Here is a 27,740-nt window from a genome sequence, read left to right as displayed (position 1 = left end):
TGACTGTCATGGCTACATCTCTCTGCGTGGAATGTCTACATATTCATTGCAAACCCAATATTCAATCCTGCTGCTCACAGGTAGCCATGTATTTGAGGTTGCCTACAGCCATTTCATTGTGAACAGCAAGGTTGTAACAAATGAACTTCCCTGGAGATGCTACAGGTGTTTCGTTTTAAATGTATTCATTTTATTGAAAGCTATTTTATCAAAATTGTCTAATGCCAAATGCAAACTAACATGGGCATGATTTACTTCTAAGCAACTAAAACTATTTTGAATATTAAGCTCTGAGCATTACTTGTATTTAAGGCATTCAAATATTTCATGTACATGCAATCAGCCAGTGGTAAGTAGCTGTTATTTATAACAACAGAAGAAGACTGTAATTTACACAGGGCTAAACTGGGAAATAAAACTGTTAGCTGTTAAGGCCAATGAAATTAGAATTGAAAAATACACTATCTTCTTTTTGCTTTCTTCCACCCCGTTACATTTAATCTAATTAAATCTAACCCATAGTTTCTGCATTATTTCTTCCATAATCAAAGAAATGTGGAATATAAATTTAATAAAATAAATATTAAAACATAACTATAACTAAGAAAACAATCTGTTTGCTTCCTGCATGTGCAGTACTGCACACATACAAAAGTTGCAATTCTGCACTCACTTACTTGAGAGTAAGCTCCAATAATATTAGTGGGACTTCTGCATGTTTGCAAACACAGAACTGCATTGCACAGAAGGAAGTGGTTAACAGTTCTCTGTAGAGTCCTGTAAGAAACTTCTATACATTGGCATTGCACCCATGGTAGAACTGGATCATTCCAAACTTACTTATTTTGCAGGATGTTGGGGCTGCAAAGGTTCAGCTGGTGCATATTACTGATGTAGAGTAAGTTAGTTTATTTGTGCTACTAATATAATTGTGCTTTAAATTTATTTTGTTTTATAGCTGTTGTTTTTAGAGCTGCTACAGATGTTGTGAAATTATTTCTTATTGCAGATTGCCATGAGCCCACAGGAAGGCAGGATATAAATGTTTTAAATAAAACAAGCTGTTTTAATAGTACTCATCCCAAAACAGAAATGTGTCTTGTTTTTAGAAGGCAAGACACGCACAAATCCTAATGCTCTTTAAATGCTGCTACTGAAAAACAGTTTAAGTTTTACGTTTATTCATGCTAAGCTGTAAATTGAAGATGTACAATAGGAATATTAAGAAATCTAAACAAGTCCTAACAAACAGGTTTCATTAACTCAAAGTGACACATTTCAGTACATATTCATAAGGTTGGGGAGGGGGTTATTAGCTGGCTGTAATTGCAGTTGTTCTAACACCTAATAAGCTATGGTTGGAAAAACAAAGGCAGGTTAATTTGTGATTTCCTCTACTCATTTGGAGGCAAATTAAGTGTCAAACAGCTAATACGGAACATATTTCATTTTATGAGATTCTAATTTAATTCTGCACCATACCGTTGATGCCTTAATATGGGGTGGTTTATCTGAAAGAGGAGTAATTTATAAACCTTTTTTCAACGGAATCTTTAATGATAGGATATGATAGCATAATTATAGCAGTGGCTGCTTGTCCTACAGCATCTGACAGCAATTCCATTGCCAAGCTAAACCTTTATTCTGAAGGGCTTCTTGACTCTCTTGTGTATGCAATTTTGCTCCAGAGTTAAATGGGATAAATAATTTCTGTCCTCAAGTAATTAAAGTAACTTGCTAAGATACCATTTATCTTTCTCAATGGGAAGATCTATTAAGAAAACCCCTTGTTCCATTTTTCTTTTCTTTTACTCTTGTCCTCTTCTGAATCCCCAGAAATGCGAAAGCTTTATTTATTTCTTCACCCGGTTTCACTGACAATAATGCTTACCATCCATTCACAGAAGAAAGAGAGAAAGAAAGCTGGCTAAGTAACAATTAACTTGGGAGAATGACCAAAAAATGGTACGTAGCCGACACAAAGAATTTTGTAGCACAACTACCAATCAAGCCTTGTTTGCCTAACCTCCTGCTCTGTCACTGAACACAAGACAAAATGCCAAGCCCTCCCTCCAAAAAACTCCGGCTCCATTCTCTACATAGAATTTCTCCCACCTGCCACTTTTCTTTCCCCTTTCTCAGCACAAGAATCAGAGAAGGGTTTCAAATGCTAACCAGGAGTGGTTTGATGTCATGGACTGGCTGGATGTCAAGGAATGGGGAGAGGCACCAGCTAGGGAACCCCCAAGGGAAGAAGACTCAGAGCCAGGGAATGGGGGGTGGAATGACAATGAGTGGTGAGAGGGTGAAGAGAGCAGACTGGGAGGAGGAGGTGTCGGAAGCAGAAGAGGAGACAGGGTTTAGTGAGCAGGAAGAGGCTGTGGCAGAGGGCAGTTCAGAATCAGAGGCTGTCTACTTACTGCAGAAGTAGTAGTAAGTAGACAGAAAATGGTATTTCGACCTTGACAGAAAATGCAAAAAGTCTTGCTGGGGTTATATCCAATGCTAATCCTACTCAGAGAAGCGGGACGCGGGTGGTGCTGTGGTCTAAACCACTGAGCCTCTTGGGCTTGCTGATCAGAAGGTCAGCAGTTGGAATCCCCACGACAGTGTGTGCTCCCATTGCTCTGTCCCAGGTCCTGCCAATCTAGCAGTTCTAAAGCATGCCAGTGTAAGTAGATAAAAAGGTACTGCTGCAGCAGATAGGTAAATTACGTTTCCGTGTGCTCTGGCTTCTGTCACAGTGTTCCGTTGCGCCAGAAGCAGTTTAGTCATGCCAGCCACATGACCCGGAAAGCTGTGGACAAACACCGGCTCCCTCGGCCTGAAGCGAGATGAGCGCCACACCCCATAGTCGCCTTTGACTGGACTTAACTGTCCAGGAGTCCTTTACCTTTACCCTTACTCAGAGAAGACCACTGAAATTAATGAGTCTTAAGTTAGGCAGGCCCATTAACTCCAACTGGTCTGCTCTGAGTAGGACGAGAATTGGGTACAACCCTCCTTTCCCTTTTACTTCTGATGTGTGTTTATTGTGATTTTTACGAGGGAAAATAATTAACTTTCAAACAAAGATAGAAGATCTTTTAGGCCAATGCATACATTCAGCAGAATAAAATGTTAAGGCTTTTCCTGGAATGCACCACTGTAAGGAAAAGCAATCTGAACATCCTCTGTTCCAAATAAAACTTCCCTGCACATAGAAGAACAGCATGTGAGATAAAAGACTGAACACTTCTCCTTGAGATGCTAATTTGCTTTCTAGAAAGGAGTTTTTTCAATGGGGAAATATTAAAAAATGTTATCTCCCACCTTCACTCTGAAAGAGTACATCCCAACAAAAGCTTTACTGTTAGATTGAATGTCTGAATGTCTCAGAGATGAATAGAACCTAACAAGTCACACCCAAGCTTGAGGACAATGTTAAGTGTAACATGAAAGCCACATTACACATTCGCTTTGGTCTGCAGACCTAAGAAGAGTCTGCAACCCTCGACTATGGATTAAGTCCCACTGAACTCAACAGGACTTATTTCTGAAGTAAACATGATTAGTTAGGCTCGTGTTGTAAGGTTAAGAAAAGGCATAGCAATTCATTGGCCTTCTTTCCAAGCCAGTTCTGCATGCTATTATTCTCATGGAGTGTTGAATTTTCAGCAATGAGTGCACAGGGGTGTCCTCAAAAAGAAAACGGAAAAGCCTTTGAGCCAGTTTAATTCAGACCATTCAAATGCATTTTACTGCACAACCGAGTACAATCCAAATAATAACAGATGCAAATAACCTCAATGGAAAAATAAATCACAGTTCCTGGAAGTCTTCTCTCCCCTCCCACTACTCCAACTGTAAATACAGGGTCCCCTGCTTTTCAAGCCCAAGGAAGAATGCAACACAGATTTATTGCTAGCCTTCAGGCCAATTTCTTCTGAAATTACAATTTGGCTAATAAGAGACTGATCCAAAATAACTGCTGGTAAAATATTGTGTATGTTCTTGGGCATATAGTTAGGATTGTTAATATCAATTAATTCTGCTCACAGAAGACGACTTGTTTTAAAACAAATTCATTTTTTCCCTGCAGTATATATGTAATTACACAGCTGTAACTAATAGCCATGGAGAAGCAATCTGCCATCTAAACAACTAGCATTATTCTTCAAAGTATTACTTGTGCTTTTCTTCCTTTATTTCCACACTGTGAGAGAGATTATTAGAGATGATTAAATGTATATATCAAGCCTTTTAGCAAAGGACTGAAACCGCTTTGTGGATTTGGGTTTTTATGGATTATAGTAGTTCTTCTGGATTTTATAGTTGAAAAGACGACACTGGAAACCCCCCCCCCGCCCTTCCCTTCTATGTTGACATACCTTTCCCATCCATAATAAAGCAGTGTTTGATTTTGAATAAAGGCTCCCCCCCTCCCCATACATGCTTTCACTAGTATTTTTTTGTTAACTTAGTGTAAACTACCACACTTGCAATTTTGTTTGGATTACAAATCCATCAATCAAATGACTGGGTGTACATGCATGCAACAATTGTAGACTATGACAATCTAGCCCCCCCCCCAAAAAAAATCATCCCCTTTCATAGCAGTCACTTGTGAAAAGCTTTTGACACCATGGGATATTTTTAGCAAGAAAGAATTCCAACCTAATCCAAAAACTGAAAAGGGGAAAAAAAGCTTCCAGGAGGGGGACACGCCAGTCCCTGTTTCTATAGTGATATTTTACAGTGTTTGGTACTTTTTAATTTAGTATTTATAGAATGACAACTCATAGAATAAATGTCAACAAAATATATAGGTAATAGTTGGTAGCTACCTATTATAAGTTTCACTGCTAAGGCAGTAGGATTGTTTTGCTTCAGTGAACCCACAGACAGATAAACCCCAGGCATTCCAAGAGTAAATCTTGCCCTTTTGCTGCACCACAAAACCTTTCCAAAGGTACAATAGAACATTTAAGCACCTCAGTTTGCAAATCAGCAAGCACCTTCAGGGATGCACACTTTCTCTCTCATTCCCTCTCTAGCTTTTCTTTGTCTGCCTTAACCATAATGTATTTCTTGCAACATGCAACACTGCAGACGATGGATTCTGTTAATCAGGTTGGCCTCTCTTATTCAGGGGTTCCAATAGGTTTGCAAACCCAGTTTAGAAGGGAACCTATTTAGCATTAGTCGTATTTAGCATCAGTGCAGAAGCCATGCTAAGGTAAATCCATGGGAATGAGAAAGGGGAAACATGATGCTAAAATTGGACCCGGCATTGTATCTGCACAACTCAAAAACTCAGGAGCTGTTTACCCAGCGAGGCAGAGCCACAGCAACAGCCTTCCAGAAGCAGCATTGTGGCTGTTTATCAGGAAGGGCTGTGATGATCAGGGCCGGACCGTCCATGAGGCGAACTGAGGCAGCTGCCTTGGACAGTGGAATCCAAGGGACACTGCTGCAGAAGTGAGAATAAATAGCTTCTGGGTTCCTGTGAAATCTTGTGGGGCTCTCAAAGTCTTGCTGGAACCCAGAAGCGGTTGCATTGCAACCCCAGTAAACAAAGCTTTGGTGGGGATGGGCACAGGGTGTCTCAGGTGGCAAAACAGGACAGCCACCCTGGTGCTGATGCACTGATGGAGCCAACTCAACATTCCCATGAGTGAGTCCATATAACCTTGGCCTCACTGCCACCTTGGCTCCACCCCATCAGGCAGGCGGCTCCTGTAAAACACATGCAGCTTTCCCTGTTTTTTTTCTGGTAGCACAGATAGGAAAGCCATGACACTCCAAAACCTCCTGGTGGCATGATATCCTGAGTCCATTGCGGGGAATTATACACGTGTGTGTGTGTGTGTGTGTGTGTAATCACGCTTCAGTCCAGCCAAGTCTGACACTAATTTGGCTACCCTGCTCCTAGCAATCCCAATTTCTCGGATGCTTTGCAAAACGAAGTAGAAATGAAATACAGATAGGAACCAGAGTCAAAAAGGCACGTCATAAGAAAAATTGTTTAGCTTTCGTGTGGATTCTTCCAGTCATGTGAAAGGCACTGAATCAACACCACAAAGTTATCACGTCATCTGGAGCCAATTTCCATTACACATAGAAGGTGGTAGCATAAGAGCACCTCTAAACATGCATAGTGTGTCCTCATTGCAGTCAACCCACCCACATTTAGAGAAGGAGGGCACTGCTTTTAAACTATGGGGAAACCTCTTAAAGGGGTCTGCTAAGGGAAGCTGGTCTCCTACTGCTATAGGTTGCTCAAGCAGCACAAAAGATGCAATGACCTATGATGTTTTTCTTCAGCTGTTCTTTAGTAAGCCAAGGTGCTGCAAGAGTTCATACTTACACATGTAGCGGAGGAATGGGAGATGGTTCATAATGATAACGCCCTTCATGGTGTCTTGCGTCAATTGGAACGGGAGGGTGGAATGCTGGGAAAAGGTGAGGCGGATCTGAAAAAAAGAAACATGGGTTTCCAAATCTCATTGTTATTGTACCTTAGCAGTATATAATATTTAAAAGATCCAATAAACAAGTTTGTGTGTACACACTGCCAAAAAACCCCAAAGAAATATGTAAGAAACCTGCACCCAGGCAGCCCCAAACACTGTGAAAAGAAAATATGAGTTGTATCTACACGGATAATACGAATTATGAACATTTGCATATTTTCTCTTATTTTGCACTGTTAAACTATTTTGCCTAATTCTGCTAATTGTGGGGAAAGATAAGGATCTCTGCAAGGCATGGAAGCTCTACCCTCTGGCCTGCGGTTGGCATCCGTCTGTCTCGGGAGGGAATGGATGAGTGAGCCTTTGGGGGTCAAACTTCTGGCCACCGAAAACCTCACTGAGCAATCCTGTTGACTTTTCTGGTTTCGAAGTGCACTGCCCATACACTACCAAGCATGGCTTAGGAACACAGCAAGAGGCCTTGTAGCTAGCCAGACTATTTGTCCATCTAGCCCAATTTATTCTACATTGGCTGGCAGTGGCAGAAGTGGCTCCTTCATATCACTTGCTGCGTATTTCTGTCTGGCTAGAGGTGTCAGGTACGGCACCGGAGACCTTCTGCTATGCAAAGCATGAGCTCTACCACTGAGCTACGGCCTATCGCAAGCAGCCATAAGGCTTAAAAAAAGAAAAGAAAGAATACAGAGATTCTCAGAGAATCACACCACATTTTGAAATTTTCCGCACCCCTGAAGACACAAACCTGCCAAGAAGCACGAAGAGGCACACAGCAACAATAATATTGCACAGCACTGAATATACCTTTGCATTTACATGTACCCAAGCCAAATGTGTAAGATACAGAGTTTGGCTCATCCAATTTGCTTGGCACACATGAATATTCATGTCTTAATTTTAATATTCTCTTTTCATCACTTTAATGGAAAATTACATAAAGAAGTCTTTAATAAATAATTGCAGTGCGCATATGTGAAGTGTCAGATCAAAGAGATCAGCTAGCCTTTCATAAGCACACCCCAATATTTATTATTATTAGCATGTGTTTTTCTTTTTTTAAAGTACTTGTAAAAATATAGTGTAGCAAAGTCCATTGCAAAGTACTACTGGAGCTGCCCCCCCCCCCCCACATACGTCCCTAGTAACGTTTCATAAATGAAGTGCATGATGCAACATCATCAGGATTAGTGTTTCTCCACCCCCTGCAAACAGCAGACAATTAACTGGAGGGGGGGGAATGTTTACTTCACTGCGTCCTGTGTTTATTCCACCACATGTTAGTGTGGCAAAATATAGAGAAGCTGCAGCCACATTATCTCTCATAACGTCTCATTGGCCACAATTTGTTGCAGTGTCTTGGGTGAAATGACAGAGCCTACGCAAATACAGGAACATTTCCTCCTCTTTCCATTCTCCCTCACATGTTCACAACAGCATTAGTGGAATGCAGAAGAAACTGAGGTTTCACTTGGAAGCTCTTCCCCCAGCCTCCCATATGAAGCTGTAAGAAGCAAATATGCAGTGGCCCACAAAGAACATGCAAACCAGAACTTGGGTCACAATACAGAAAGGCTGAAAAATCCCCGATGTAAGTACACTATTTAAAACATGCAGCCTGACAAAAGACAGCTGTTTATAGTAAGCAAAACAGATAATAATTCATTCCTAATGGATAAAGTGTTTATTACTACTACTAGTACTACTACTACTACTACTACTACTACTAGGGACGCGGGTGGCGCTGTGGGTTAAACCACAGAGCCTAGGACTTGCCAATCAGAAGGTCCGCGGTTCGAATCCCACAATGGGGTGAGCTCCCGTTGCTTGGTCCCTGCTTCTGCCAACCTAGCAGTTCGAAAGCACATCAAAGTGCAAGTAGATAAATACTTTACGGGAAGGTAAACGGCGTTTCCGTGCGCTGCTCTGGTTCACCAGAAGTGGCTTAGTCCTGCTGCCCACATGACCCAGAAGCTGTACGCTGGCTCCCTCGGCCAATAAAGCGAGATGAGCGCTGCAACCCCAGAGTCGGTCACGACTGGACCTAATGGGTCAGGGGTCCTTTTACCTTTTACTACTACTACTATACTGCCCTCCATCAAAAGTTCTCAGGGCGGTTCCCAACATGTGGAAATCTAACGAGTAAGCTCCTCAGACACCATCCACATGAACAGAGACCTCATATAAGTTCACATATATCAGATCATATTCAGATCACAGTTGCCATCAAAAAAACTTTAGGTTCTGACTCTTAAATTGCTTTCTTACCAGCAAGTCTGAATTGATCCTGAACCTTGGGGAACTGCAATGGATTGCTAATGTAAACGACAAAGTACCACTTAAAACAATAATTTCTAGCGCCTCAACTTCTGCCCTCCCTCTTAAACACAAAGATATAGGCCTTGATTCGTATGGGAAAGTTCTCTGCAGCCCCCACCAACTTCCACAAGGCTTAGCATGAATTATAGGGACTCACAGAGGCACGGAGCTGACACACATTTCAGTTCATGTGGAGCAACCTCTGTGACAAACAGCGAGTCTTACTTAAGAACTTGCATTTGGATTCTCCAGTAGAAAACATTAACCATAAATGCTGTGATACCTCATAAAAGATTGTTTGTATTCATCTCCTCCAAGACAAACATCCCTTCACATTGCTTGAGACCCAGGCTGCCAAGATCGTATTTCTGAAACAGGCACATTAAACAGCTTTCGGTGTGAGTTTCTGTGGAGTGAGGAAATCCTTAAAAAGCGGCCAATTCCTTTGCACCTATCCTGAAATAATGCCACCAATTCTACCCACATTTTATCTTCTTTGTTAAGAGACATGTTGGAACATACAGAAGGTGAAAGCTGCCTGTGGTACAAAGGCAAAATCCTAAAATGTTTATATTGACTAGAGCTTCAACACAACAAACCATGAGCCTGTTCCAGATGCAGAATTTCTATTTGATACCAGCTCAACTAAAGAATCCATTCACTTAAGCAAGGGGTACACAGCCTAAGGTCCGTGGGCCGGCCCAATCACCTCCTAAATCTGGCCCAGGAATCAGCGTCCAGGAATCAGCGTGTTTTTAGAATGTGTCCTTTTAATTAAAATGCATCTCTGGGTTATTTATGGGGCATAGGAATTTGTTCATTTTTTCTTCAAAATACAGTCTGCCCCCCCACACGGTCTGAGGGACGGTGGACCGGCCCATGGCTGAAAAAGGTTGCTGACCCCTGACTTAAGCCTATCTAATAAGGAGCATCCATAACTCAACAGTAGGACCACATACATTGAATCCAAAAGGCTTGGAGCACAATCCCCCAGATACTTTCAGATCACCCTTACTTACAAAGAAGCATCAATCCTAGCAGCCTGATGTATATTCTTCATGTGTAGATGAATGAGGACCATATGACTAAATTCCTACATGGAAGGCACTTTCAGGATCACACCTGCTGATAGTTAGCTTTCTGTACACAACTGCAAAGCCCCTATGTTTTCACATTTACTCATACAAGAAAATGCAGTTTGTGAAACAATGCAAGTGCTCTTAAGCATCTAAGGGCATGCAATAGTATTATATGCAATTTAAATACTGTAATATTATGTCGCAAGAAACTTGATCATGAATTTAAAGAGCACCCTTTTGTGAGTCCTTTTGCATTAAGCTCCTCACCGGTTCTTAATTGCACCTTGTTCGCAGTTTCCATTGTGTGGGGAGGGCAGAGACAAAGTAGTCAATCACTGTAACAGAGCTGTCTACAGCCACCGGCATGATGAGGAGAAATCCGAAAAACTGGCATTCACCATAATTATCCAGCTCAGAGTTTATTCCTTACACATGAGCAATACAGCTGTGGAACATCATATCTCAAGCAGGATGTATGCTAAGTTGCTGCACTCTAGCCATCTCTTGTTGCAACCCTTGACAAAATACCACATGGTGATTTTTCCAAAGTCAAGCTAAAACTGCTGAAGCAGAATAAAGTGCCACTAAACCTGGCTACCCCCTATTTATCATACAATTTCCTGACTGATGGTTTCACAAACCAGCTGCTAAGTGCTGTGTACTCTACTGCCAAAAAAGTAACATGTGAAATAGGAGAAAGGGGGGGATAATGTACTCAACCATTGAAATCAATTGCACCAAAGGAATTGAAACTCCACACAGCTCACAGGTAAGCAGTAAATTCTACATGCCTGTGGGTGCAAAGGGAGGTGGATAGAAAAGCTTTGAATATTCATACAGAAATCTTCTTCAAATACTTATTTGAAAGAGCCCCTACAGAGAGAACTTGACTTGAACCAGACTGGGGGCCCTATAAATATGTAACTAGTGTGTGTATGTGATTTATCTATGTATGGCTTTTATAGCTGCCAGCTTGGTTTCCTGTTGCCTCGCTCCTCCTAATACAATATTTTTCTTATTATATAGTCTTACCAGAAAAGGAAAGGGCATCAGACCTTAAATTGACATCTGCCTCATCTACCTTCACTCTAACCAATATTTCCCCAGTGAAGAAATATACTAAGGATTGTCTGATCCCCAAAGTGCCAGAGGAGGAAAATATATGAACAGCGCCTATGGAAGTGGAGTCCTCTTAAATGAAAGTCAGTGTATAGGGCTACACTGGAAATATGCAGGACTAACTAATCCAAACAGTGGGATATAAGTTTTTCTTTAATGGGTCATGCTACGATAACACAAATGAGCTGGAACCCATCAACAGTTTCTGAGCAGTTTCTTTTTTCAAAATTAAGGACTACGTTATTCCCAAGCTACGGACAATGCAGAGCAATACTGGCAATGAGAGGCTTCTATGACCTTTCCTATTTCTCTACAAGGCCAATGACTCTAGTTCTCCAGGGTGTTTCAGGAGCACAACTTCAAAAGTATACACAAGGGCCAGGGGGTTGCTGAGAACTGTGACAGACATGGCAGCATTTCTCCTGAACACCTTTTTCTTCTTTTACTCTAAAGGGATTCCTCCCCACCCCAACTATGGGGAACCTTCAGTCATGTAAGCCTCCACCTGCAGCAGTACTACAATTCAAACACAGGTATACTAGTGATAAGGATGCCGATATTTGTGAGCACAGAGAAAAGTACTAGCCATACCTTCCAGGAGCTGCTGAATCAAGAAGAAACAAACCCAACTACTACTCCAGGTGAGGAAACCACAGTTAACTCTGCCATCAAACCCTCAAAATCTTTGGCTCCAAAGCCCAAGGACAGACCTCTTCTTTCAGCTATCACCTTTCTTTTCTGTCTTGATTTTGTCTCCGGCAGTTGAGCAGTGGTTTGGGAGAGGGGTTTTTTCTGTGGTTTTTTTCTTTCTTAAAGTGAAAGGCATCTGTTCCCTTCCTCAAACAAGATATTCCCCTTGGGCTTGAAAGCAAAACTTTTCATTCTGCCTTCATAATGAATAAAACAGAATCTCCTGTGAAACTTTAATGATAATAACATTTCTATTAAAATATCAAAGCAAATGCAATCTTCTTGGGAGGCTTGCTGAACTGAGGGCATGGTTAATACAGACCAACAGGAGTCCTCTGACAGGTATTAAAGGTTTTCCAGTATCTTTCTTATTTATCACTTGTCTACCTGCATATGTGTAATCAACATTTTGCATCAATGTGAAGTCTCTGCTAAGTCAGTGCTATACCCATTCCGGGAGCATTACTTCCCTCCTTTGAAATAAGAAATGCAGAATATGAACACACTGAAGATGTACCATTAGTGCATAACTCAGCAATTCTGCTTCATGATCTTAGAATATCAGTTCTCATAAAGGCTTTGTCCTATTGGTCTCTTGTTCAATTGGTCTGGTAAATTCACATAGTGCTTTATAAACTATGTGCATAGTCCTAGGGAACAGCTGACTAACTTCAGCCACATCTAATTTTTCATTCTAGCATGAAAAACAAACAAAAAGGAAATAAAGAGAAAGGCAATTAATATTCAGTTTCTTCTCTTGACGATGAAGTATTTTTCAGGGAGTGATGGGGAGGATACATACTGCTACATCTGTCAGTGAAAGTTAGGCTGCCCAGTGTTAGGGTGAAGGTCATGTCAGTGTAGGAAGGGTAGCCTGGAGTGGGGGCTGGCTGTGGGCATCTTGCCAAAGAATGATGATTGCAGTTTTGCTTTTCCCCATAGAGTAGAAAGCAGCCTTTCGGCTATATGTGAGAAAATAAGAGGTGTGCCCCAGGAGGGGCTCATCAGAGGAAACATGCCCCTTACCTATGCCCATAAAGATGTCAGTGTGCACAGCTTTTGCCACTGTCTGAACTGTGCCCCCAACTCCAGGCTGTAATTGGGGACCTATGGTATGGGGCAAGGGAATATTGTTTGTGCCCTCTCTACTCCAGATTGCAGCCCATTTTGACTTTATGTCAAGTCAAGTCAAGTAACCTTTATTGGCGTCACATAAGAACATTCAGAATACATTTAAAATATATAGGCAGGTCAATGACAATCTCGTCATTGACTTTATGTGCAATAAACACACTAGCTATCCATTGGGCTGTAGAAGCAGTTGGGCAAAAACGTGTTCCTGCTATTAATACTCATGACTCCCCAATTTGGTACCCTCCAGACACCTGAGACAAAAACCTTCCATTATCTCTGATGGTTGGCCATGCAAGCTGGGGCTGGTGGGAGTGTAGTCCAAAGCATCTGGGGGATACTAGGTTGGAGATGGCTATTATAATGTTTGAGACAGGTTTCCACTCCATTTTCATTTTGTCTCAGAGAGGTGTGGTTTCCTTCTCTTTCTGCCTCAGAAGTTCTACGCACTCCTGCTCCTCTCCTTTAGACTCAGCAACACAGTCAACAGAAACAATTGACTATGATCTCCATGTACAATGCCAAAAGTGACTAGGGCCATGAAACAAAAGCCCTGGCAAGCAGAAACAAATGTCTGCATTGGTCTTCTGTCCCTGACATTTCAAAAAAGTAGTAGGTTCTGACGGCTACAGTCTGGCTGAAGCCACAGCACACCTGGAACCTGAGCTGGAGACCCTCCAGGTCTAGATTTGGGTGCAACTACTAATTGCCTTAGCCTGGTCCTGGTGGGGGCCTCGAGGAGATGTCCCCAGTGGTGGACAACCTTTTAAAACAAAAAGAAAGAAAGAAAAGATTGCACTGTGTTTGACGGAGTCCCCTTACTTCTCATTTTGTTTCACTCATTACACTTCTGTGCAGAGTTTCCAGAGCTCGTTCCGAGCAATACATTGTTCCAGCTGGAATTCCCCCCTTGGCAAAGCAAAGCAGCGGGACCAAGTATTACACACACTTGGTGTCTGTTTTGCCACCTTTGTGTTTATGTAAACCAAAACACCTTGTGGGAACATACTTTATTTGTTTTCGGTGGTTCCCCAACAATCTGGGTGCCAAATGCTTGGAGAAGTAGCTATCTGAGCTGGAAGAAAAAAAAGGCTGGAAACATTTTCAACAACTGGCAGCCACTGAAAGCTCCTTAGCAGGCCAGATTTGCTGCAGGTATTGGCTAAATAGCTGCTGGCTGGCTTTCAGCTAGAGCACTTTATTGCTTTCCACAGTCATTGCAACTCCACTGTGTACAGATTTAAAAACCTATGTTTAAAAAAAGAAAAACCCAGTATTTTAGTAGTCCTATTATTACCTGTTAATAAGCAAGCTTGTTAAAAATCCCCTATCAGTGTCAATTGGCTCCCAGAAGTTAATATTATTTACTTAGTGATCGCCTAGAATTTACTAAGAGCTGTAAAACAAATTTAGGGAGAGGCTGCAGCCCCAGATGGAGGATTAAAGGTGTCACTAAGGGTGGAAAACTGGACAGATCTGAGCCATTTCCCCATTGAAATGGACAGGAAATGAGCAAGAGCATGGCGGGGCACAGTTTTCATTCATGCCAATGAGTTCTCAGTGGACTGTGCTCCACGTTACTTAGTGGTAAGCAGAGCGTGTCACTTGGATTGTCTGCTTTTGGCAACTAAATGCCTTGGGCTGGCTTTGAACTTCAGGATAATTCCGTGTTACGGCTCAAAATCCGAAGGGATGGAATTGTGTGGTTATTAATATAAAAGGTAGTTGTGTTGGCCAATAAGAAAACTTGCGAATTCCATATTAGGGCAACAATGCCTTTATTATAGCAACTAAAACGTCACAAAAAAACACTATTTTCATGACTAGCTTGTCTCTACTGTTAAGTTACCTCACATGGAGAATGGCCTAGCCAAACTGGGAGGAGAATGTTTTCACACCCCAGCAAAGAAGTTCAGCCTTTATCTTTCCCCATGAAGAGGCAGGCTAGATGAAAATGCATCTTCCCAAACATGCTCCGCGATGCCTCGCCAGGATTACTTTGCAAGATAACTGCATGGCCAGATACCGAACTATGGCCAATAAGAGAATCCAAGTCTTTTGCTCGTGTTAGGTGATAAGAAAGATGCAAACAGACTCTTATGATCCCTGAATGTCCTTAACTGGCTCCACACACTAGACAGCCCTGGTTTGTTTTTCCATATATCATCAGGTCCAAGTGGTTATTGAAGACGCACAAGAAGATGGTGGCAAAGGAAACTATTTACTTCCTGTCAATAATGTGTTTTAATAAAAATGCATCCCTAGGATGCTTTTTTAAAACAAAACAAAACTGTATTTCTTGAGTAAGAGGGGGAAAGCATTGTCAACAACAAAAGTGCAGGGATACACAACACAATACATATTGTTCTCTCTTTCTCATATATATATGTGTGTGTGTGTGTGTGCATGCGTGTGCGTGCGTGTATATATGAGAGGCCAAAGAAATTTGCTAGCTATGGAGTACAGTTTCCACTTAAGCTCTGCTCTTGGCAACTGGTATAACACCCCTTTCAAATTATCTACAGTTCTACATCACAAGTACATGTGTATAAACTCAAGAAAACAAAACAGAAACAAATGGCACACTCTGGTCCTGTCACAATGTTATTTGGAATTGGAGTCTTTTCCTGGAATGCATGGAGATCTTGTTTTGCCACGGGCCCTTTTTTATAACTTCTGGGTCGTTGTGGTGTTCTTTAACAAACTTAATAATGTGCTCTCTGCAAGAAAATGACAAATTGGACTCTGCCAGAAACTGACAAAAGAACCCCCTTCCTCTGCTACTTCAAATGCTCTGTCGCAAGTGAAAAAGCAATTTATCTCTCTCCCCAGCCCAAACAACCATTCTGGGCTGCATTTTCCGCTCCTCTAAGTTCCCTGCACATTGGTGTTTACACCATGGATAAAGCTCACACCCAAACAAGCAAACAAACAAATTCAAGAAAAGCGAGGCAAAAACAGTTTCATCTCTAGGTTCCAGCTGTGTGCTTTAATCCTGGACTCCTGCCTGGCTGCTTACATGTTGATGGGATCTTCCTACAGTCACATCTTTTTCCTTCTGCGGTGGTAGCAATAAAACACATAACACCAGGAAAGTTTATACTACTGCATATAAATCAGCCCTAACGCACAGAAATTTTCAGCTCCCAAAATGCATTCACAGCTTTCCAGAATAATGAGAAAATGGAATTCTCTAAAAACCAGAGTTCCTGATTTGGATGATTTATGAAGACTGAAATCAGAGCGCATGACCTCAACTAAATTCTGTCACACAGAATTCAAGCATTTTTGCTTTCACAACTGGGGCTAACGTGTCCCCTGTAGCCAATGTGGGCAATTCTGCACATATAATGTACCCTAATTCACCTGTATACGTTGGTAAAAGAAACTAACATACATTATGCATAAACACATCCTTTGCAAATACTGCGACTATGCGGGTGAAGATGTATCCAAAAACAGACATAGCACGTCCCAATCTACATGTTAGCACACTCTGGGAAAGTTTTGAAATTTAAGAACATTCTGGAATTATTAAATCATATAATTCAGATGGAAGGAGTGATGGGCACTGGTTCAGATGGCTTTTAAAGCACTGGTTTCCAAAGGATTATACAAATTTATAGAGGACAGGCCTGTCAACTGCCGATAGCTAAATGGAATCTGAGATTCATAGGTAGCATTGCTGAGGATCAGGCAACTGAGGATAAACAATGGAAGAGGTTGCTGTCTTCTACCTGGAGGCATCTGCTTGGCCAGTACTGCAAACAGGATGCTGAACTAGGTGGAATTCTTGGTTTGATCAAATAGGGCTCTTTTATATTCAAATAAAACTCTTGAAACTAATTTCCTAGACCTGCCCTAAGCACCTACGACGTGGCGGTCGTAGAGCACAACTTGCAACTCGCCAAACCAAATGCAGCACACCAACCATGTACGATAGCCCACCAGAGACTCAACGGACATCCTGCTTTTACTGCCATCTGCAGAATACAAAAACAAGATAGCTGCCACACATCTTACAGGCCTGTGTGTAGTTTGGTAGGTCACAACAAAGCACAAAATGTACTCTTAGAGTGGTACTAGTGGGACATTATACAAGTGTTGCAGATACGTTTGTGGCCTGCCTCACACTCAACAACTGCAAAGTAGAAGTAACTTCAAGAGGCACCTAAAGTGGCTGATTTGTATATCAAGCTCACCCCTGTGCAGTGAACCCACCTTGCAGACTAGCCCCCATCACAAGTCCTCTCCACTAGCCCCCAAGCCAGCTCATGGGGTTTGTTACTGCTCTTATTTCCATTTTCCATTCCCTATTTCCATTTTAACCTAAAGTTGCTACAGGGATGCTCATCAGCTCATTGGTCAGGAAATGTGAAACGTTGGCGTATGCACATGGTCCCTGGAACCATGGCCCCATGAGGAAATGCAACCCTTGGGCTGAAAAAGGTTCCCTCACCCCTGCAATAAGTCCCATCAGCTGCTGATAGATTTGTACTCTGAAGCAATGAGCCACTTTGGAACCTCATGTTTTATGTTCTGATCTATTTTCTAATATTTTTAACAATTCTATATGTTTGTAAACTTGATTGTATGCCACCTACAGATTGCCCTGTGTTAGGCAAAAAAATACAATAAAGTAATTAATCATTAGTAAAAACATAATTTTCACCTCTCTTTTTTCTTCTTTGCCTCCCACAGTGCTGAAAGGCTTGTGCCTGGAATTATGCAACAATGCAGTCCTACACATGTCTACTCAGAAGTAAGTCCCATACAGTAAAATGGAATTTACTCCCAGGTATAAGTGAGCATAAGGATAGGATTGCAGCCACATCCTGCAGTTCTATTTTTGCCATTTAAATGGTCATTACTGACATAAACCCACAACTTCCCAATCTGGCAGTTGTTCCCAATATGCAGTTTTCTGTCTGCCAAATCATTAAAGAAAATTAAATCCAAACACAGATCACTTTTCCAGACCTAAATCTCATTCTTTTACTATGTGTGTACATTCCTCTGAGTATAAGCCTATGACTATTTTCCTTTTCCATCATTCTGATCTTTCTTTCCAGATAAGACGCCTTTAGTACTATACCAAATTCTGAACCAATGCCACATATTTTACTCCTTCTACATCATTCATTTTGCCCAAAAGTTTTGTAAATCTTTCCAAAGAGTGATTTAGTTATTTAATACTGACTTGCTCTTGCTCTTTCAAGTATATTTTCACATATAGTGTTCCCTAATAACTTTGTTACATTACTATAGATTATTTTGAGTTCTACCAAACCATATTTGCCAGAATCTCTCTTCCTTCTTTGAGGGTTACTTTTTCCAGTCCTTTCTTACTCTCCAGTAGGTTCACACATTTCAGAAATAGTTATCACACACCCATTTTCCCCTACTTATAACAAGAAGCTAATGCTGCTATCCCCCTTCATGGATCACTGGCGAAGGGGCTTGAATAACTCAGAGAAGCTATGAACTATGCCGGGCAGGGCCCCCAAGATGAACAGGTCATAGTGGAGAGTTTTGACCAAACATGATCCACCTGGAGCAGGAACCGGCAAGCCACTCCAGTATCCCTGCCAAGAAAACTCCATGGACAAAGACAACAGGCATATAAAAGTTATGACGCTAGAAGATGAGCCCCTCAGGTCGGAAGGCGTCCAACATGCTACTGAGGAAGAGGAAAGGAAAGGAGTACGACAAGGCTGTATATTGTCTCCCTGCTTATTTAACTTACATGCAGAATTCATCATGCAAAAGGCTGGGCTGGATGAATCCCTAGCAGGAATTAAGATTGCCAGAAGAAATATCAACAACCTCAGATATGCAGATGACACAACATTGATGGCAGAAAGTGAGGAAGAATTAAAGAACCCTTTAATGAGGGTGAAAGAGGAGAGTGCAAAATATGGTTTGAAGCTCAACATCAAAAAGCGAAGATCATGGCCACTGGTCCCATCACCTCCTGGCAAACAGAAGGGGAAGAAATGGAGGCAGTGAGAGATTTTACTTTCTTGGGCTCCATGATCACTGCAGACGGCGACAGCAGCCACGAAATTAAAAGACGCCTGCTTCTTGGGAGAAAAGCAATGACAAACCTAGACAGCATCTTAAAAAGCAGAGACATCACCTTGCCAACAAAAGTCCGTATAGTTAAAGCCATGGTTTTCCCAGTTGTGATGTATGGAAGTGAGAGCTGGACCATCAAGAAGGCTGATCGCCGAAGAATGGATGCTTTTGAATTATGGTGCTGGAGGAGACTCTTGAGAGTCCCATGGACGGCAAGAAGATCAAACCTCTCCATTCTTTAAGGAAATCAGCCCTGAGTGCTCACTGGAAGGACAGATCCTGAAGCTGAGGCTCCAATATTTTGGCCACCTCAGGAGAAGACTCCCTGGAAAAGACCCTGATGCTGGGAAAGATGGAGGGCGCAAGGAGAAGGGGACGACAGAGGACGAGATGGTTAGTGTTCTCGAAGCTACCAGCATGAGTTTGACCAAACTGCGGGAGGCAGTGGAAGACAGGAGTGCCTGGCGTGCTCTGGTCCAGGGGGTCACAAAGAGTCAGACATGACTAAACAACTAAACAACAACAACAATGCTGCTATCACACTGCAGTTACTTTTGCTGCCAGCGTTGGTGCTGTGAACTGCAGTGTCACTCTTCCACCATTGCTCAAGCAGGAGAGTCCATGCAAACCTTCATAGAAACCCCTTCTAAAATGCCTAGGTTGGTAACTTTTAAGGGGGTATTTAAGGCACACCCTTCCTTAAATGAAAAGGGGTGTACATAAGAATATCTTGTTAAAAGGGAGGAAGGGCAGTATCATTTTAGCATGGGATTCCATGGAAATCGAACTGCTAGGTTGGCAGGAGCTGGGACCGAGCAATGGGAGCTCACCCTGTCGTGGGGATTCGAACTGCCAGCTTCCGATTGGCAAGTCCTAGGCTCTGTGGTTTAACCCACAGTGCCACCCACATCCCTCTTACATCATCACCTTACATCATTGTATTATCATGTGATTGGCATGTGTGCAGCTCCACTCATCTGTCAAATTTGGCCCATGCGGCCAATCCAGATAAGGATCTGGGCTGTGGAGCCAACAAGGCTCCCCTACCCTAGTCTAAGGTAAATCTGATGAGCACTAAGGGGAGTCAGTGGGGTTTGGAGAGCAATGCTAGCAGGGCACAGTTCCTAGTAAGCCTGTCTTTATATTAAGCTTTTCACAGTTACAAATTCAAAGAATAATAATTGTGCCTTGGAAATACATTAATGCCTCATGATTTTTTTTTTTAACCTGAATTTGCATGCCATGACAGTCAGCTTTGTAACTGCAAAGGGTAATACCAAAATATGAGATGGTAGGATAATAGATGCAAGAATCACTCATGCATCTTCTTAGAAATGTAAGGAAAGCCTTCCTGGATCAGAGAGACCACAGGCCTCTCTAGCGTCACAATAGCCAACCAGATGCCTCCACAAAGTACACAAGCAGGACAAGAAGGTAATAGCTTTCTCCCACTGTTGCTCCCCAGCAACTGGTATTCAGATAAATTACCTGGTGGAAATGGAATGCATGACTCCATAACACAGATATGCAACAGACACTTCCAACTTATGGAACTGACATAGGTTAGGTGAAATTGGTTCATCACTGACTTGTACACTACAAGATTTGGTCTAGTGATTTCACCTCTGCTATTCCGGCTTATAAAGTAACACAGGTCCTAGCTTCAGATGGAGAGAGGCAGTCCTTGAGGTATTGCGGTCCTGAGCTGTTTAAGGCTTTATAGGTCAAAACTAGCATCTGGAGTGTTTCACAGCATTCCTTTAGGGCACAAATATGTAAGCAAGTGGTAAGACATACTGCTTTGTGGACCATTCCCCACTCCCCACCAGAATATGTAGTTTATCACAAGAGATGTTGGGAGGTGGATTATCTAGACCCCTTTTTGTTTGCTTTCATGTCTGTTTCTGCCCCTGAAGCAGCCTTGGTTGCCCTGAAAGTTGACCTCTACTGGGACACAAATGGAAAGTGCATCTGTTGACTTTCATTCATCTCTTGGAGGCTTTTGATACCACTGCCCATAATATCTTGCAGAATCTGCTTTCTTGTAAGAGTTGGAGGCACAGCGATATGGTGCTTCACATCAACTTGCAGGGATGGTTGCTGCAGTAGAGGAGTTCTTGCTCAACCCCATGGCATTTGTGTTGTGGAGTCCCACAATGTTCCATCTTGTCATCCATGCTCTTTAGCAACTACATGAAGATGCTGAGTGAAGTCATCAGGGTATTTGGACAGCAGTTCCATCAGTGTGCTGAATACATCTTTGTCCTATGAGTCAGATGAGGCAGTGCAGGTGCTTGGAAGCTGTGATGTGCTGGATGAGGGTAGGTGGCTCCTAGATGGTGGAATTGGAGGGGGGAAGCCTGTTTTAGATGGAGATAGCAGGTGTCTAGTTAGGGGATACTTCTTGATGTAGAACTATCAGCAGAGACACAGGTAATGTCAGTGGCTCAGTGTCTTTTTCCAAATCTTGCTGGTTCACCAGCTACAGCCTTTCCTGGCCAGAGATAACCTGGCCAGAGTGATCCATACTCTGTCTCCAGTGGTGGTGGTTGTTGTTGTTGTTATTGTTGTTGTTGGTTTACATACATTATACACACATCCAAACACACACACACACACACACACACACACACACACACACACACACACACTGTTGATAAAAATAAACACAAAGTAATTCACAAAACAAATATCATCTATCTTCAAACATAAGAAGATGATGGTCTAAAATAATCTCTAATTTGGGGTTGGGCTATTGTAATGTACTATGTGTGAGGCTGCCTTTAAAAACAACCTGAAAACTGAAACTGGTGAAGAATGTAGATTGTCTGGTACAACTAGCAGGCATCATGTAACACCAATCTTCAAAGAACTTCACTGGTTACCAATGTGCTTCCAGGAGGTGTTCTCAAGGTGCTAGTGCTGACCTGTAGGGCCCTAAATGACTTGGGACTTAATTCTTGGGACCTAAAGGGGCACCTCTCCCCCTGTGTCAGCATGCTGGATGTCTCAGATCTGATGAAGAGGCCTTTCTCGTGATCCTTTTATCTTGGGGATGGGAGGCAACTGGTTTCCCCACCATTTCAGTATTTCATTCCCCACCGAGTCAAGAAGGAAATGGGACCGCGAGGGGGCTTGAGAGGTAAGCTTACATCCATATGGAAAAATGCTTTGACACAAAGGTTGGAGGTTAAAAGTTTAAATGCTCATGACAGAGATGACAGCATTCCCTTTTTGGTCAGTAACTTCAAAGAGAATGTCTTTTCTTAATGCCACTATTGTAGCTTTTTGAAAACCCACTGAAATTCTAGTGTGTTTATTGCACACTAAACGCATTTTTTTAAAGGACTCCTTGTTGCATTTGTTTCACAACTGCATACAAAGCACAGATGAAGACTTATTTTAAAAACCTACTGAAAATCTACAGTTAAGTCTATTGCATCAGTTTAGGCACTCTTTCTTCATATGATATATTTAGCAACACATTTTAAATTAACCCCCTTAATAGTAAATGTCCGGTCTCAAAATCACACAAAAGGCTATATGCTAATTTTTTCCTAATTTGAATGGCACTTGAAAAGAATTATTATTAAGTTATCCAAACTTTCCCCAGCCCCAAGTATATAGTACACACACACACACACACACACACACACACACTTTTTCAATACAGTATTGAACAACAACCCTCTTGGTAATAATTGCCCAAGGAAATTCCAGTATCTATTGTTTACGGTCCTTTCCCCGATCTCTACAGGAACATCTGGAAAATCTGCCTAAGGCGATTAATGGGGAGGGTTGAAATGTGAGGGTAACTATGCCCTACAGCCACAGAAGGCACTGTAACCTTCCAAACTCTTTTGTTGCAGTCGGGGCAGATGAAGACATCCAGTTGTGCTGCTGCAGATGCCCCGTGGCGTTTCTTCTCTCTGCGCTCCTCCCAGTGGTCATTCCTCCTCTGGTCACTGCTGTGGACGCATGATCTGACTGTCTCCAGGCACTGCGGTCGCCTGGAAGGGATTCTCACATGGCAGGGTTGATCCTGCCAGCCTTCATGTCATGTTTGCAGACATCTTCGTAACACAGAGTTGGTCTGCCGAGGAGCCTGGTGACTGAATCCAGCTCCCCAAAGAGCCCATCCTTGGGGATCCTGCCATCTTCCCTTCTGTGGATGAGGGGGGAAATGGCTGTTTTTGGTAGGGCTCGTGTTTCCACAAGTGACATTTAAATCCTTGTTTTAAACCGTAGAAATTATGGAGGCTTTTCGTGGTGGCCCTGCCGTTCTAAGCACAGCACTGAAGAATCCCCAATATGAAGAACATTTGGTGATGGTGATTTAATTTCTACACCACTTAATATATTAAAAATACATCTAAGTGGTGTACAGAAAACTGAAGCAACAACAAACAACTTGAACAAAAATATTACAAGAATGCAGAGTTACATATAAAACAGTTACATTAATGCAAAGCTACTAGTATATATACATTCTTACAAGGCGGCTTGTAAGGAACTGTGGCAGTTATCTGTTTATTATTATTTAAACAGTTCCCTTAACTGCTCTTCCCTGAGGTAAGCTGTGGCCAAATTGTTTTCCTTCCCTTCCCCAAGCAGATATGCAGGGGGCATATTTGAACAGTGCTATGGTTTACTTTAGGGCCTATTTAAATACCTTCTGCCATATATTTCAAACAAACAGTTCACTTCATTAGAAAGGCAAACAGTTTAGCCTTAGACTACTAGCACTTGAGAAGAACCACACTGGGCAGACAAAACCTTCTGCCCTGTGTAAACACTGCCTTGTCTTCAGCTCTAAGCTGCAACCATGTGGAACTTCACTTCAAAAAGCCTTTTTACAAATACTTCACACATCCATTTGTTAAGTAAGTGATAACCCTGAAGAGATTATCTGCAGGGGCTGAAATCCTCTGCTGATTATCAGTGCTTTTATGTGAGCTAAGAAAGGAAATCGGGACAGTTCACTCTCATATATTAGCTGGATGCAGAACAATAAAATTAGTGGCATTACAAGGACATGGAATGGATTAATCTGCAAAAGAATTGCATAGGTCTTATAGAAAGGAAAAGTACTAGTGTGGACATTAGTTCCTGGTCTTCAATTAGGAAATATTATGGACTTGGTCAAAAGCTAGTTTTTCTGGTCGACTGGGACACACTGGTTGAACCATTCTCTAACTAGAATCTTAAAAAGCCTAAAGTTAAGCAAGTCCTCATATGCTAACTTTCTTTTTTTTAAATAATATTTATTAAAGATTTTTTAAAATTATAAAAAAGAAAAAACAGAAAAAAGGACAAAACAGAAAAACAGAAGAAGAAAAAAATACATCCATCATTCTCACATTTTTAACTTTCATTACCTTCTTTCTTTGACCTCCTCCTCCCCTTTCTTGTATCCTGGTTAATAATTATCACAGCAAATCCTTTCCATAGTTCATAATATTTTGTCCTTACATTATCTTAATCTATTTTCATCTTGTCTTATAGCAAACCTTAAAACTTAAAACTTAAATCTTATTTTTACCAACTTCTCATATCCATATCATTAACTTAATTCTTTAAACATTTTTACTAGAACCAAGTAGTTCCATTTCAACATTTTTCTAACATTCATTAATTATTTTAAAACAGTCCTAATGATAAGAGAGAAAAAAAAAGTAAAACAATCCAATCTTCATCCAGCGTCCCTTCCTCCTGGTCCTGGATTTTGTCAGTCCTTTTTGTCCCATTAATCTAGCGCATTAACCTGGTATCCTTATATCCGAGGCTCTCAAGTCTCTTCCATGTCCCTTCCGCGACTCTTCTTCATATTTTCCTTTCACTCGTGGGAACTCCAGCTTAGTAATGTTTTTGACCCTTTTCAGCAGATCAGCCCCATTTCCATAGTCCAGACTAAACTCCATGTAATATTTAAACACCTGTTTCAGATTCCCTCCAAAATTAAGAGCCCCCACAGCTCCAAACATCTGACAGCCCATTACCAGACTCAGAAAGTCCAAACATCCCTGCATGGGAGGGTCAGTCCAACCCCCCATTTCCAAACCAAACCAAACTTTATCTTTCCAAATCTGGTTTTTTCCAAATTCATTTACCAGATCCAAAGGCTCATGATCCTGCAGGGCCGCAACTCCCTCCATTTCTGGCACCCAGGATTCACCAGTATCCTCTTCTCTCATCTGTGCTGTCATAGCACACTCCTGTTTTAGTTCCTGGGTAGGCTCCATGTAGTTTCCTGCTGCCTGTTCAAAATTTCTGGCCGCATTAGTCATCAAATCCGTCTTCTGGCTTAACTGATCCAATAGGGCATTTATTTTACAGAAAGCACCCAACAGAGCTTCTGAAAACATTGTCCTACAAGGTCACAAGTCCTTTCCCACGATTGTAATCTGTAACAGCTGCAAGCTCCTGAAGTTGGTTACAATTTCACAGTCTCCCTCTAGGGGGAAAACTTCTGTTTATTCTTTCTTTTAAGAACAATAGCAACAAAGTTTCTTTTTTAAGATATTCAGTCAATATTTGTTCCTTGGAAATGCGAAAGGAAACAATGGAGTCACTATGTTACTTTTCTTTTAGCTGTCTGTCAAAAACATTTGTCTCTGGTCAATGAGCTTCAAACGTCAGTCCTGACACTCCGCTCCAGGATCAGGACAGTGGAAAGTTACTTTACTTTAAACTCACTTCTGCAGGTTTAAACAGTCCAAAAAGAGATCCCCCTTCTTCTCCTGCTACCGAAGGGGGGTTCCACGATTTTAAATGATGAAAGCCAATCCTTTAAAAGTAATTCTCCAAGCTCTAGTTTACGTTGTCTTTGCTTTATTCTGACTACAAAGAAACGGAAGGCTGACTTCCTGTTTAGACCTTCCCGTTTCAGTACCAAATTGAAGTAAATTTTAAGTCCAATTCCTCTCTACTGGCCAGTCCTTATTTAAAGTCCAATTGTTCAAGTTTTAAGTACTCACGGGTGATTCTTTAGATGCCAAATTGTCCCAGGAAAAAGGCAGCGCTCTCCGGCAACGGCTATGCGGCTTCGCTCCACGGAAAAAGCAGTAGACTCACAGCACCGCGCCACTTCCCCCTCTTTGCTTCGGAGCCCGTTAATGGGTTCCTTTGCGGGTTGGGGGGGCGCTAAAGGTGCCCGCAGAGTCCCATGGTCACAGGCTTCATCTGCCTGTGATTTTTTAAAGGGTCCCCGCTTCGCCGTAGCGGAAACGACCTGTTTCGCACGGAGCTGGTCCCTCCAGTTCAGAGGGAGTCCACCATTGCCGATGGCGCCACCCCGGAAGTCCCTCATATGCTAACTTTCAAAGCATGTTACCTACATGGTCAACAACCTACAAACCCCAAGTAACACTGCCTTAAGAGTTTCAAATCTTGTGATTTCCAAGTCCATTTTACAATTTGCCTAATTCCATGCTTTTTAAAACTAAGAAACTCAAGGCTTTTTTAAAATAACTGCAAAACAAAACAAAAAGAGAGAACAAACACAACAAGTCCAGTTTCTTGCTGCTCTGCATCCACCACATGAATGCAAAGCAGCATACAAATCATATTAAATAGATGTATCTAAAAATGAAAATCAGCCATGGCCCAGCAGACCATGACGTATTTTCAAGTCTCCAACTCTAGGGCTCAGGGTCACTTCTGCTGACCCACTATTTCCTCCAGGGAAAATCTGTTGTTTACCATCTCAGTTTAGGGAGGAAACTAACAAAAAATATTAGATCCATAAAGTCAATTAAACAAGCAATTCCCCCCCAAAAAAACTGTGAACAGTTTGCTCTCCCCCCCCCCGCCGCCCCCCAAACTGGGCTGCTATCCTTGAGTGGCAGATACACTGCTGGTTTGACCCATTCGCTAACTAACATCTTCCTTGCAATCATTCAAGAGCCTATTCTTCAGGGCCCTTAAAGACTGCTTTTTTGTTTGTTTGTTTCAAAATCATTAATACAGTTCACAATTCGCAAAATATTTTCCCCCAGGAAAAAAGCAGAAAATTGGCAATCAGGATAAAATTGCAGTTAAATAAATACGGATTAATACCTGAGAAAGGAACCTAAGCTGACTATATTTCAGTTAGAAAATACAACCAAACAAGTGGGGGGGGGAGGAAGGTCTATTTGCACCCTAAACAGACATGCAGGCCTCCTACTGACACTTTTGGGAGTTCCAGTTGCCTACCACAGAGAGAATTCACTCTTAAGAGAGCACAGCATTTCAAAAAGAGTGAACTTGCTGTCACTCCCTGCTGCTTCTACCGCTTTCTGTCAGAGATAGAGAAAAGTTTTGATCAAAATATCAGTACTTGTAGCTGGAAGACTTTTTGGTAGACATAACTGGTCATTTTCATAGTGTCAAAGTCTATTGACCTGAAGAGAGTTGTTGCCCAAACCTTAAAACACAGAAAAACTTGAAGACAGTCCAAAAGCATAAACAAATGAGCTTTGATAGTCTTCCAGTTCTGCTAGAGAGAGTTCAAGTTTGCAGGTGCATGCCTACCAGCAAAATATTCAAAAATAAAAATGTAACAATAAATAGTGTCTCAAACTGTTAGAATATGTAGAAATCAAAGATTACCAGAGTTTGACAATCAAATGGGTGCATTACTTCCCTGTTTAACTACCCCCTTTGTCTCGCTCTAAGTTTGAGTCAAGAGACCTACGTACAAGAACACTCAAAATGTTCATCATGGTGAGTATCCAGCCTCCTCTGGTGAGCACGATGAACCCAGACATCCTCCAAACCTTGAAGCTGGAACCAGAGATCATCTCAGCCACTGTGCAGCACTTCTGAGGTGCTTCGAGTGCCTACAAAATGCAGCAATGACTGTAGGAATCAT

At 41.9% G+C, this 27,740-nt stretch overlaps 1 protein-coding gene across 2 annotated transcripts in view; it reads right to left on the bottom strand.

Annotated features, from left to right (window-relative positions):
- Nucleotides 1–27,740, bottom strand: part of GLI3 (GLI family zinc finger 3) — a 245,694-nt gene that overhangs the window by 95,586 nt on the left and 122,368 nt on the right. For both annotated transcript variants that reach the window (XM_083577565.1, XM_083577564.1), the window contains exon 5: nucleotides 6,350–6,455. In XM_083577565.1, the coding sequence (XP_083433691.1) occupies nucleotides 6,350–6,455 (106 nt within the window). The remainder of the gene's footprint in view (nucleotides 1–6,349; nucleotides 6,456–27,740) is intronic.

Source organism: Podarcis filfolensis, assembly GCF_964270895.1.
Source record: "Podarcis filfolensis genome assembly, chromosome: 12".
Lineage (NCBI taxonomy): Eukaryota > Metazoa > Chordata > Lepidosauria > Squamata > Lacertidae > Podarcis > Podarcis filfolensis.
This window is presented reverse-complemented; position numbering and strand designations above follow the sequence as displayed.